Source organism: Chiloscyllium plagiosum, chromosome 1 (assembly GCF_004010195.1).
Source record: "Chiloscyllium plagiosum isolate BGI_BamShark_2017 chromosome 1, ASM401019v2, whole genome shotgun sequence".
In the NCBI taxonomy this organism is placed as follows: Eukaryota; Metazoa; Chordata; class Chondrichthyes; order Orectolobiformes; family Hemiscylliidae; genus Chiloscyllium; species Chiloscyllium plagiosum.
The window spans coordinates 57,814,774-57,828,077 of NC_057710.1; the positions used below are offsets into that span (position 1 = coordinate 57,814,774).

The window sequence follows — 13,304 nt, forward strand, 5'->3', positions numbered from 1 at the left end:
GGCCCTAGTGAGACCACACCTGGAGTACTGCGTGCAGTTCTGGTCTCCCAATTTGAGGAAAGACATTCTGGCTATTGAGGGAGTGCAGCGTAGGTTCACGAGGTCAATTCCTGGAATGGCAGGATTACCTTACACTGAAAGACTGAAGCGACTGGGCTTGTATACCCTTGAGTTTCGAAGATTGAGAGGGGATCTGATTGAGACGTATAAGATTATGAAAGGATTGGACACTCTGGCAGCAGGAAACAGGTTTCCACTGATGGGCGAGTACCGAACCAGAGGACACAGCTTAAAAATATGGGGTAGACCATTTAGGACAGAGCTCAGGAGAAACTTCTTCACCCAGAGAGTGGTGGCTGTGTGGAATGCTCTGCCCCAGAGGACAGTGGAGGCCCAGTCTCTGGATTCATTTAAGAAAGAGTTGGATAGAGCTGGGCGGCACGGTGGCACAGTGGTTAGCACTGCTGCCTCACAGCGCCAGAGACCCGGGTTCAATTCCCGACTCAGGCGACTGACTGTGTGGAGTTTGCACATTCTCCCCGTGTCTGCGTGGGTTTCCTCCGGGTGCTCCGGTTTCCTCCCACAGTCACAAAGATGTGCGGGTCAGGTGAATTGGCCATGCTAAATTGCCCGTAGTGTTAGGTTAAAGGGGTAAATGTATGGGTGGGTTGCACTTCGGTGGGTCGGTGTGGACTTGTTGGGCCGAAGGGCCTGTTTCCACACTGTAAGTAATCTGTAAGCTCTCAAAGATAGTGGAATCAAGGGTTATGGAGATAAGGCAGGAACAGGATACTGATTAGGAATGATCAGCCATGATTATATTGAATGGCGGTGCAGGCTCGAAGGGCTGAATAGCCTACTCCTGCGTCTATTGTCTAATTCTCCTCTCAACTGTTCAATTTTCCCCCTTTTTATATCCCCAAAACATCGGATTGTGTCATTGAATTTAGTATATTGACAATTTTAAAAGCCAAACTGGATTGGAGTTTGGTATTTTTCAGGGTATAATTTAAACCGATTGGCCAAATTCGAATTTGTTTTTGTCTCCAGGCAATGAGCTAATCGAGTTGTTCGACCATGTGTTACCTTATTGAGAACACTTGGTGCTGTGTCCAGTAGTTCTGCTGCTTTTAACTCTCAAAGTACACCCACATCTTCATAAAGTTCAATTGTACATAAAAACAAAGTCAATAAGAAAAGGCCTGACTCTGAATAATATTCATGCACTTTGCTGATGGAAGATTCCATTTTTAATTTTTGATGCTAGATGAACTTGCAATCAAGCATGTCATAGCCTTCAAAGTGTCAGTAAAGTGTAGTCATTTTATTTGGAACTTGTTTCTTTCACAATATCATTCTACATAAAGGTTCTCACAGATGGAGGACAACATAATCAAAAATTTTTAGGCAGACACTCAAGTATTCATTAATGTCTGTTATTATAGCAATCATCTATTCATAAAATTCTTTATTACTGTTTACTTAGTGCTGAAAACAAACTGTGCCATTAAATAAAACAATGCATATCATGCAGCAAATAAACAGCTTATGAATACTATTTTAAACATAGAAGATAGCAACAGGACTGGGAGATGTACTTCAGAGACTTGCTTACAGAACTGCTAAATGTCAAATGCTTGTTAGTAATATTTCAACCGTGGAGAATGTAAAACTGCAGAGTAAATATTTCAAATTGCAATGATAAATGATCACCTAAAAACAAGAAGATAAGCCAAGCGCATGTTGGGTTTCATAAACTGAACCATAATACAAGAATCAAAAGAGAAGGACAAATTTGCACAAGAAGTTGGTTAGGCCACAATTGGAGTAGTAGGTCCAGTGATTGGAATTGAACAGTAGAAAGGATGTAGAAGTTAGAGAATGCACAATCTAAACCTACTGCAATGTTATCAATGTTGAATAATTATAGTTATTAAAAAGTCTGAAATAATAAAAATGTAAGTTAGCTCACTGAACTGTAAAATTTATTTTCAGACGTTTCGTCACCATACTAGATAACATCATCAATGAGAGGCTCTGGTGAAATGTTCCACCTCTCTATTTTAAGGTGTTGGTTTCTTAAGGTGGGTGATGTCATTTCTGTTTTTTTTCCCAAGGGAAGGTAGGTAGGATCTAAATTGATGTGTTTATTGATGGAGTTATGATTAGAATGCCATGCTTCTAAGAGTTCTTGTGCATGTCTTTGTTTCACCTGTCCAAGGACGAGTGTGTGGTGTCCCAGTCAAAATGGCGTCCTTCTTTGTCTGTATGTATGGAAACTAGTGATAGTAGTTAGTGTCTTTTGGTGGCTAGTTGGTGTTTGTGCATCCTGATGTCAAGATTCCTGCTTGTTTGTCCGATGTAGTGGTTTTTTTTTTTTACAGTTCTTGTATGGTATCTTGTAAATGACGTTAAGATTTGCTGGTAGTATCTAATAGATCCTTTAGTTTCATCAATCGCTGTTTAAGTGTGTTGGTAGGTTTGTGGCTGCTTGTTCAATGAGCTACGTCACACTGCAGCACCCAAGAACTACAAAAAGCAGAAGAAAAATATCTATACAACATTTTCAAATAAAACTGATACCCAATAAACACAATCCGCCGATTCCTCAGAATCAAACCCAAACAAGCAGACACAACGCAACCAAATACTATAGCCACATTACCTTACATCAAAGACATATCAGAAATGACTTCCAGACTACTCAGACCCAGGGTAGCCCACAAACCTACCAACACAAATAAATGTAGTTTCAGTGAGCGGATGCAGAAACAACCGAGAAAATGTTGATTTTTTGGAATAATTGGATTAAAAAAGAAAAGTTTAAATATAAATTAAGCCAAGCTGGGTGTGTTTGATGTTTAACAATTTTGGTTTGTTAAAATACTGGTTCAGAAAATCCTTTTAAGAACTGTTTTGCCTTGTTTGCCTTGTGGGCTGTGTCGTAGGACAGATTTTGTTTTTACATTGAAATTGTACAACATTATGTCCTTTTTAAAATTATCAAACATGTAATCTTAAAATTAATTGATTTGAGTGCCTTGAGCCCCCTAATTTGTTTGAAATTCTACAATGCCTGTTTTTAAAAAAAAAGTTGGGTCAGTGGTCATGCTGTAGCCAAATGAGAGTATTGTATTAAAATATCTTTGCTGAGTTTTAAATGCAGTGTGTTCACAAAAAGAAGAGTGCATTTTGAGTTTGATGTTTTGTTAAGATTTTCTAGAGAGTATTAGAACTTGAGACTGAGCTGCCTAAATTCTGTTAATTATTGTTCAGACATCTTTGGCCACCTTCATATTGCAAATTCATAGAATATTGATCTCTACCAAAGTTGCCACTATAATTCCAACCACTTTATTTGGGAAGTTTCATTTGGAGAACATATTTTAAAATATTTAGCATTTGTTTCCCACGAGCATTTAAGATTTAAATCTGAACAGAAACTGCCTCTTTAATTGCTAAAGCACAGGAAACATTTTGTTGTTTCCTTGCTGTTCTAGATTTTTGAAATACTTTTCTCGATAGCTTTCACATTAGCCAAGTATCAATTTGTTAAAGGAAAATAATTTTTGATTAACCTGAATGGGGCCCCCGAGGGTTTGATTTTAGTACCATTCATTGTTGTTTGTGATTGACGGAATTGGTTTGACAGTACAATTTAGAAGTTTATGGATTGTATAAAACTTGATAATGTCATAAATAGTGAACAGACCAATAGACTTCAGGAATTCAAAGAATGTTGAAATAGGCAGACAATTCAGTGTAGTTAAATGCGTGACTGTCTTCATGCTGATAACGACCTTGGCAAGGAAGGAATGAGATAGAAAATGCAAAGATACTTTCAACAGCTAACATCTTCTCTAGAGTTTCTCCATTCACAGGTAAAGCACACCTTCAGACCTCCGCCCACCCCTCTTCAACCTGATCCAATGGATTCAATCAGCTCCCCAGTCATAAGCATGAAAGGTTAAGGTAACAATAGTGAAGAGGAGGTCAGTATGCTTTTTGTCAGTGGCCTTCCTACGGACATTAAACTACATGAGCTTTACCTTGTCTTTTGATCATTTAAAGGATATGAAGGTTCACTAATCAAGCTAAAATCACAACAGCCAGTTGGCTTTATCGCATTTAACTGCTGCTTCTGCTCCTGCTCTGCTAAGAATGCTGCAGTCACCTAGTGTGCTGCTGCTCCACTGCACACTCAGATATGCTGGTATCCTCCATCTGAAGCATCTCTGCAAGGACGAACATCTCGTCAGTTTTGTGAAGTATTTAACTGCCCTTATGCAAGAATTCAGATTTCTCAGTGGAGTGATGCAAGAACAGACTGAATTTTGTTTTCAGGTTAGACTTTATTCAAAGAGATTTTGGTGATCTGGCTTGTTTCCACTCCACTTAAAATGGATGGAGTGGTCACTACAAACTGTGGATTTAAGAACTTTACTGGTGAATTTTTTTTTCCCACATGGGAGGATTCTTCAAACTCTAATTACTGTAATGGACTAATAATTTTTTGTTATAATCAAATACTGGCTGTCAGAGCCTTATGAAAGCTGTTAATGCCATTGGTTATCAAGGAGGAAATGAGGATGTTTAGAAGGTATAAGCTGGCTGGGAAAGAGTTAAGTTCTGAGTTTTGTGAAACAAGAGGTTCAGCCAAGCATGAGTCAGATCAGACAAAAATTTACAGTTAACAACGGGGTGCTGGAGGCAAGGGTAATGGGTTGACAAAGTGGAAAAGCATTCTTTATGTAGAGCCATTTCACAATATTGGAAGCATGCAGCAAGGTCAGCTAACAAGGGGAAAAGTATCCATTGTATGAATCCAGTTAACAAGGTTAAGAACATTCATTGTATAACAGTAAACAGCTTGGTCTCTGCTATTGATACTCGTTGATTGTAACAGTCACCCAATTAATATGTATGTTGCCTTATCTGGCTGCTGCTCCCTGTAAAATGACTATATATTTCATTGAGAAACTGCTGCTCCAGAGGAGACCGTGAACTCATGCCTCTGAGTACATGGGCGAGCGTTCTCACTCCCTCCAGGGCCCGGAATAAAGATAGAGGAGGTAAAGCCACACTGTGTCTCTGAGCGTTTTGCTTCGACTCTGGGGGGAGCTGGACGACACCACTTTCACTAGTTTCCATATATATAGACAAGGAAGGACACCACTTTGACTGGGACAACACACACATCCTAGGACAGGCAAAACAAATACACACACAAGAATTCTTAGAGGCATGGCATTCTAACGAGAACTCCAAGAATAAACACATCAATTTAGATCCTACCTACCTTCCCTTGAACAAAAAAGAACTGAAAATGACATCTTAAGAAACCAAGACTTATAAATAGAGGAGGGAAATACCACCAAAGCTTCACTGGGAACACTCACTGATGATGTTACCTAGTACAGTGACAAAACATCTGAAAAAGAATCTTCCACCTCAGCAAACTAACTTACATACTTATCATCAACCTGAGTTACAAATCTTCTCAAAAATCACTAATCTGAAATAATCAGATTCTCAGAATTATGAACAATTTCCTTTAATTGGGATGCAAGTGATAAGGAATCATCCATTCCACTCCCCACTCCATCCACAATTCAACAGTAGCTGAAACCCACATCTCCCCTCAGCTCAGCACTCCATAAGAAGCTAATCCTCATTCCATCCATTCCTAGATATTTTCACACACAGCCACGCACTCCCTCCTCCTATTGCTGGTCACACCCAAAGCCTCCAAATCCCACCCCACTAAGATATACTCACAACACTCCACTTCCCCTCTCATAAATGCTCCTACACAGCCCTGACCACACACTCCCCATTCCCCAGGCTGAACAATGCCACACTCATCTTCTCCACCCCATACACAAACACACATACACACAAAGCTCCAACCAAAATTCCTCCTGCTCCTCACTTGCAAAAAATGCTCACAATTCCTCCCTCTAGCAAGCTGCAATGTAGGTTAACTGCATCACCATCCGGAATCTGTCAGCTGCTGGCCAATGACAGAGGAATCAGCCATTTTGGGGTATTTGGTGGTTGAAGAAAATGAGCATTGTTCAGGGTGATGGGGAGAGGGAAGGAAAGGATGAGCATTGTTAGGAGCAAGAGCGGAGATTAACATAGTCAAGTGGGCGAGGGAGTTCGGGAGGCTGGTCAATATTGCCAAAGGAGAGTGAGAATTTTGGAGGTGATGAGGAACATTGGGGGCTGAGGAAGGGGCCAAGTATTGTCACAGGAGGTAAGGGAAGGGATCAGCATTGCTGGGAGTTAAGAAGATGCTGTGAAAAGCTATGGGTGACAAGCTTTTTAAAAACTCTGTAAATTGGTGGAAAGGCCATTCATACTATTGCTCTGCACCAGCTCTTCACATGACCCCATCATTACCGATAAGAGTCATAGAGCTGTACAGCATTGAAATAGACTTGTTGATCCAACTCGTCCATTTGCCAACATTTGGCACATATCCCTCCAAACCCTTCCCATTCATATATCCATCCAGGTGCCTTTTTAAATGTTCCAATTGTACTAGCTTCCACCACTTCCTCTGGCAGCTCATTCCATACTCGCACCATGTCCTATATGGACAAAGTTGCCCCTTAGGTCCTTTTTCATATCTCACCCTAAACCTGTGCCCTCTAGTTTTGGACTCCCACCCCAGGGCAAAGACCTTGACTATTCACCCTATCCATGCCCTTCATGGATTTTATAAACCTGTAATGTAAACCCTCAGCCTCCAACACTCCAGGGAAAACAGCCCAAGTCTATACAGCCACTCCCTATAGCTCAAACTCTCCACTCTGGCAACATCGTTACAATTGTTTTCTGAAACGTTGCAATTTTCACAACATCCTTCCTGTGGCAGGGAGACAAGAATTGCACATAGTATTCTAAAAATGGCCTAACCAATGTGCTGTACTGCTGCAACATGACCTCCTAACTCCTATACCCAATGCACTGGCCAATAAAGGCAAGCATACCAAATGCCTTCTTCACTATCCTATCTGTGACTCCACTTTCAGCAAATATGAACCTGCACTCCAAGGTCTCTTTGTTCAGCAGCACTGCCCAGAACATTACCATTAAGTGTATAAGTCCTGCCCTGATTTGCCTTTCCAAAATGCAGCACATTTATCTAAATTAAACTTCATCTGTCACTCCTTAGTCCATTGGCCCATCTGATCAAGAACCTGTTGTAATCCGAGGTAGTCACCTTTGCTGTCCACTGTGCCTCCTACGTTCACATCCACAAACTCATTAACCATACCTCCTATGTTCACATCCAAATCATTTATATAAATGATGAAAAGCAGTGGACCCAGGACCGATCCTTGTGGCACAACGCTGGTCATAGGCCTCTAGTCTAAAAAACAACCCTCCACCATCACCCCTCTGTCTTCTACCTTTGAGCCAGTTCTGTATCCAAATGGCTAGTTCTCTTTGTACAGAGGAACCTTGATTATCCGAACATCAATTATCCGAAAATCGGATTATCCAAGGAGATCTCTAGGTCCCGATGGAAACATTACGTCAAAGACGTGTTTCCAACAGTGATCGCGTCTTTTGTTTACAGTGATTAAACAGGCAACGTCTCCAAATGGCTGTCTGCCCGCGGTCTCTCTCTCCCCACACCTTCTCTGGAGTTTTACACAGGGGTGTACCCTAAACTCCCCCTTCCCCATATAATCTATCCAACATTGGAAGGCAAAGGTGGAACCTGTCAAAAAGCTGCAGTAAAAAGTTGTGTGTGTGTGTCTGTGTGTGTGTGTGTGTATGCGCGTGCGTGCACGCTATTTGGAGACTTACCCCTCAAAGGCAACTGCAGAAGTCTTGTTGTTGGTGTCCAGTCCAGCTGCCCCGGAGAGGGTCTGGGTAGCAGTGCTGGACGGGGACAGAGGGGTGTGCAGGGGCAATGTTGGATGGGATTGGGGGCAGGGTGCAGTGTTGGGGACGGGAGTGGTATTGAACAGTGTTGGGGACAGGAGGCAGTGTTCGATGAGGTTGGGGGCGGTGTTGGGGGGTAGGGTCTCACGCACTGTGTGCTGCTGCAGTCTTCTGAACGGGGAGTAGATTTTTAAAACTCCAAACCTTAGAGGAAAGGCATTTGATCGGTTAACCGAATAATCGATTATCCAAATGAAATAGTGCCCGCCCATCACGTTCGGATAATCGAGGTTCCCCTGTATTCCATGAGATCTAATCTTGCTACCCTAAGGAACCTAACTGAAGTCCACATAGTTCACAGCCATCACTCTGTCTTCATCAATCCTCTTCATTACTTCAAAACAAAAAACTTAACTTAGTGAGACATAATTTCTTATGTACAAAGCCATTTGACTATCCCTAATCAGTCCTTGACTTACCAGATAAACGTAAATCCTGTCCCTCAGGTTCCCCTCCAAAACCTTGGCCAGCACTGACATCAGGCTCACTGGTCTATGGTTCCATGCTTTTCCTTACTTTTCTTAAATAGTGGCACCACATTAGTCAACCTCCAGTCTTCCAGCACCTCACCTGTGGATATCGATGATACAGGGAGCCCAGCAATCACTTCCCTAGCTTCCCACAGTTCTAGGCTACACTAAATCCAGTCCTCAGATTTATCTACCTTTATGCATTTTAAGATGTCCAACACCACCTCCTCTGCAACATGGATATTTTTCAAGACATTGCTATTTATTTCCCCTAGTTCTCTAGTTTCCATGTCTTTCTCCACAGTGAACATTGATGCAAAATACTCATTTAATATCTTCTCCCATCTCCTACAGTTCCACACATAGTTGGCCTTGTTAATCGTTAAGGGATTTTGCTCTCTTCCTAGTTACTCCTTTGTCCTTGATGTCCGTGTAGAATCCCTTTGGATTCTCCTTAACACGATTTGCCAAAGCGTGCCAAATTCTCGCTATTTTGCCTTACCCTAGCATATTATTTATTTCCAAAATGTTGCTCAATACCTTTTAGAATGCCTCAATTGAACACGTGTTCACCACACTTTCAGGTACTGCATTCAATAGTCCAACTGCTAGATGTGTGAAAATGATTTCTCTTGCATTCCATCTGTTCATTTTGCAAATCATTTTAAATACTTTCTTGGTTCTTGATAATTTCACTATCAAAAATAATTGTTATCTACTCTATCCACACCACTCATGACTTTGAAAACTATCAGATCTCCTCTTAGATTTCTTTTCTTTAAGGACAATAGCTCCAACCTCTTTCAATCCATCCCCATAACAAATTTCTCACGCCTGAAACCATCCTTCTAAATCGCTTTTATATTCTCTCCAATGTGTTTATAATCCTTGTGTCATGTAGAACTGTACATAATACATTGGTTAGGGTCTAACAAATATCTTAAACAAATTCAGCATCACCTCCTGGCTCTTGTACTCTATGCCCTTATTAATAAAACCAATATTATCTATTTTACTAATCGCTCTCTCAAACTGTCCTGCCACCTTCAATGTTCTATCAATATATGCATCCAGGCCCCTCTGCTCCTGCACAGCCTTTAGAATCATATCCCCAATGTTATATTGTCTTTCTATTTTCTTCCAACCAAAATGCATCACTTCACACTTCTTTGCATTGAACACTGTCTGCCACCTACCTGTCTATCCACACCAACAACTTGTCCATATCTTTTTGGAGTTCTACACTGACCTCCTCACAGATTACAATTCTTTCGAGTTTTGTGTCATCTGCAAATTTTGAATTTGTCCCCTGCAAGCAAAAAATCTTGATCATTAATATAAATCAGGAAGAGCAAAAGGTCCTGATACCAACCCTTGGTTAATGCTACTACAAACCTTCCGCCAGCCAAAAAATAACTATTGACAACTCTCTATCGTGAAGCCAATTTTGTATCCACATTGCTGCTGTCCCTTTTACTCCATAACATATTACATTCCTCACAATATTTTGTGTGGACTGTACCAAACACTTTCTAGAAGTTCACGTACAACACATCAACAGCATTGCTTTCATCTTTCTGTGAACTTTTCAAGAAAACTCTAGCAAGTTAAACACAAATCCCCTATTTAGAATTCCATGCTGACTCTTCCTAGTCAACACAAGCCTTTTTCCATAAGACTACTAATTCTATCTTAAATAATTCTTGCCAGAAGTTTCCCCACCAGTGGTTAAACTGACTGGTTTAATTGCTGGGCTTATCCTTAAAACCTTTCTTCAACAGGCCATAATGTTTGCCTGCCATTCTGAAGAAGGGTCACTGGGCCCGAAACGTAATTTATTTCTCTCCATAGATGTTGCCAGTCCTGCTGAGGTTTTCCAGCAATTTCTGACTTTGTGTCTGCAATTTTCCAGACTTCTCACATCTCCACCAAGTCTACTGTAGACTGAAAAATAATGACCAATGACCTTATGAGAAGCTTGATAGAAAAAAGGTGTATAAATCTCCACTGCTGTTAATGCTTCATATCTTGGCCTCACAACACTACTCTTTAAAAGGGAGCTGGAAGCAGACTGCCCTAAGGATCCAGCATGAAAGGATTAGTGGGCAGTTCAAATCTTATTAAAATGATAGGCATAGACTCTGCAGCTAACCAAAAGATCTGGATCACTGGGGTGGAGGGAGAAACCAGGAGGATTTGTTTTGGAATTTTAAAAATTCTTGCCCAGAATATGGAGAGTGGGTTGCCTTCTTAAATAAATCCCAACATCTACTCATTTTGAAGAAGTCATACTTAAAATATTAACTGCTTTTCTCTCTATAAATGGTGTCAGGCCTGCGGAGTTTCTCCAGCACTGTCTGTGTGTGTTTCAAGCTACCCTTTCAAGCCAAATAGATTCAGTCACAGAACCATCTAGTACAGGCTACTTAAAACTGTGACATCATCTTTAGCTCATAATGCACACCTCCTCTTTTCCCTTCATTTTCATTGCTCAGTCCACAGCAATGAGGATCATTAAAAACCCAAACCTGGCCTTGTTTCAATCATGGCATATGATAGCAACTATGTCACAATGTTATGTACAATTCATTCCTGCAGCTTTGCAATTTTTTTATTAATTAAATTGTTCTCTGACATATATACAAGTTAATAATCCCATTACTTCTTTTCATTAACTAGTTCCTGTAATTTTGGAACTTTGCTAATTTTACCAACTTTAATATCTCTCCATCCTCCTATCTCATTTCTTCTCCTTTCTGACTTCTCGGCTTCAGCTAAATTAGTCTAAGCCCTCCTCTACAGTACAAGTTAAACTCAGAGAGAACATTGGTTCCAACTTTGTTCAGATATACGATCCAAGTTACAGTTTTGTGTTGCGCCAGAATATGTCATAATGCCCTAGGAATCTGACACCCACATTTATTCATCAATTACCTCATCCTAATGCAACACAGTACATAAATCTTATCATCACACTCAAGAGAAAAAACACTGCATCCATCAGGTGAATACATCACATTCATTCAGTAACCTATCAACACATGCAAGAAAAGTGCAAAAGGTAGTGGAGGAACCAGATCAGAGATGGACTAGCAAATACAGTTCCACTCACTCCAGATTGGATATACTACAACCAAGTGGTACAACTACATTTCTCAGTTAGAGATGGACAGGTAATGAGCTCTGATATCACTTCGTTCACTTGCAAACAGATGAGTATTCAGCTGGTGATTCACACCTCACAAGTGAACATAACCAGATCCTTATGGCAGAGAAGTTTATAATCCAGCAGATGGGAGTATTGAAGTGGTAATTTGTAAATTATACATACCTTAATAGTTTGTAGTAAGCAAACCGAAAAACTTCCTGCAGTAATACAGAGAACATCACACCAAAGATAATGAGAGATTTCTGGAGTTCTGCATCCTTCTCATTGCTGGCCTTTACAGCAATGAACCACACTAACGAAGACAGCAGCAAGGATAGTAACCAGAAAAATGCCCTGCAACGAAGATATCATTCAATTATTAAATGGCATAAATTAACAAATTCAATAGTATGTTAACTCGCAGACAATGATTTTGCCTGCAAGGCTCCAGGAAATATTTCAGTGTAGGAGGACAGCATGATGGTAAGTAACACCAGGCTGGTTTTTGGTTTAAGGCTTTTGCAGATGGTGTATAATGTAAAAATGAAAGTGCCATCAGAAAAACAAAGCAAAATTACTGATTAATGCTGAACGAAAAACATGATGTAAACGTGTTTCTAGTTTCTCAAAAGATATCTGTATCAAATTCAAAAGATAGTATTGTTAAATAACTGTTTAGCTCCATTCTGATGTACGTTCTAAGCTATTTAGCCTTCCACTGACTGTTTCATCTCCATATTCCCTCAATCCAGGGTTGAATTTACTTCTGCATTTACAATTCTATCTCAATACCATAAAACAAATACCAAGGTTTATAAAATTAAATAATTTGCTATTGAGAAATCATAATACAAACCCAGAACAATCATTCACTTTCATTCAACTGGATACTAATTTGTTTTAATTATATCATCAGTCTTTTTCTTCCTACTAGTAATATTGATGATTTGTCAAAAAAATTGTTAAATTTTCTTACTGGATCTGAAAAAAATATTTTGACCTCAGATTTTCTTTACAAGATAGTTAGAACATAATAGATAATGTTGAAGTTATGAATAGAAATTCCTTACACATAAAAAGCTGCAAGTGAAAAGAACAAACGAATCACATGTAGTAGACAAAGCCAGTGGCCACTGTCACTTCTTGACAGAAAAGATTTCACCCAGACAAGTTTATCATACAAAATCTTAGAGAAATTGGAAAAATTGACATTTGTGTTTGGTCTTATTGTGGATTCAGTATAGAGTCATAGAGATGTACAGCACGGAAACAGACCTTTCAGTCCAACCCGTCCATGCCGACCAGATATCACAACCCAATCTAGTCCCACCTGCCAGCACCTGGCCCATATCCCTACAAACCTTCCTATTCATACACCCATCCAAATGCCTCTTAAAACAATGCAACTGTACCAGCCTCCACCATATCCTCTGGCAGCTCATTCCATATACCTACCACCCTCTGCGTGAAAAAGTTGCCCCTTAAGTCTCTTTTATATCTTTCTCCTCTCACCCTAAACCTATGCCCTCTAGTTCTGGACTCCCCGATCCCAGGGAAAAGATTTTGTCTATTTATCCTATCCATCCCCCTCATGATTTTGTAAACCTTTATAAGGTCACCCCTCAGCCTCCGACGCTCCAAGGAAAACAGCCCCAGCCTGTTCAGCCTCTCCCTATAGCTCAGATCCTCCAACCCTGGCAACATCCTTGTAAAGCTTTTCTGAA

General features: G+C 40.3%; 1 protein-coding gene across 2 annotated transcripts in view; it reads right to left on the reverse strand.

The window, feature by feature from the left end:
* LOC122548508 (gamma-secretase subunit Aph-1b-like) overlaps positions 1 to 13,304 on the reverse strand; it is a 108,154-nt gene that overhangs the window by 74,654 nt on the left and 20,196 nt on the right. Inside the window, exon 2 of one of the 2 annotated variants that reach the window (XM_043687253.1) lies at positions 11,764 to 11,934. The exons of the other annotated variant lie outside the window; for it this stretch is intronic. Coding sequence (XP_043543188.1) covers positions 11,764 to 11,934 — 171 coding nt within the window. The remainder of the gene's footprint in view (positions 1 to 11,763; positions 11,935 to 13,304) is intronic. 2 annotated transcript variants of the gene reach the window in all.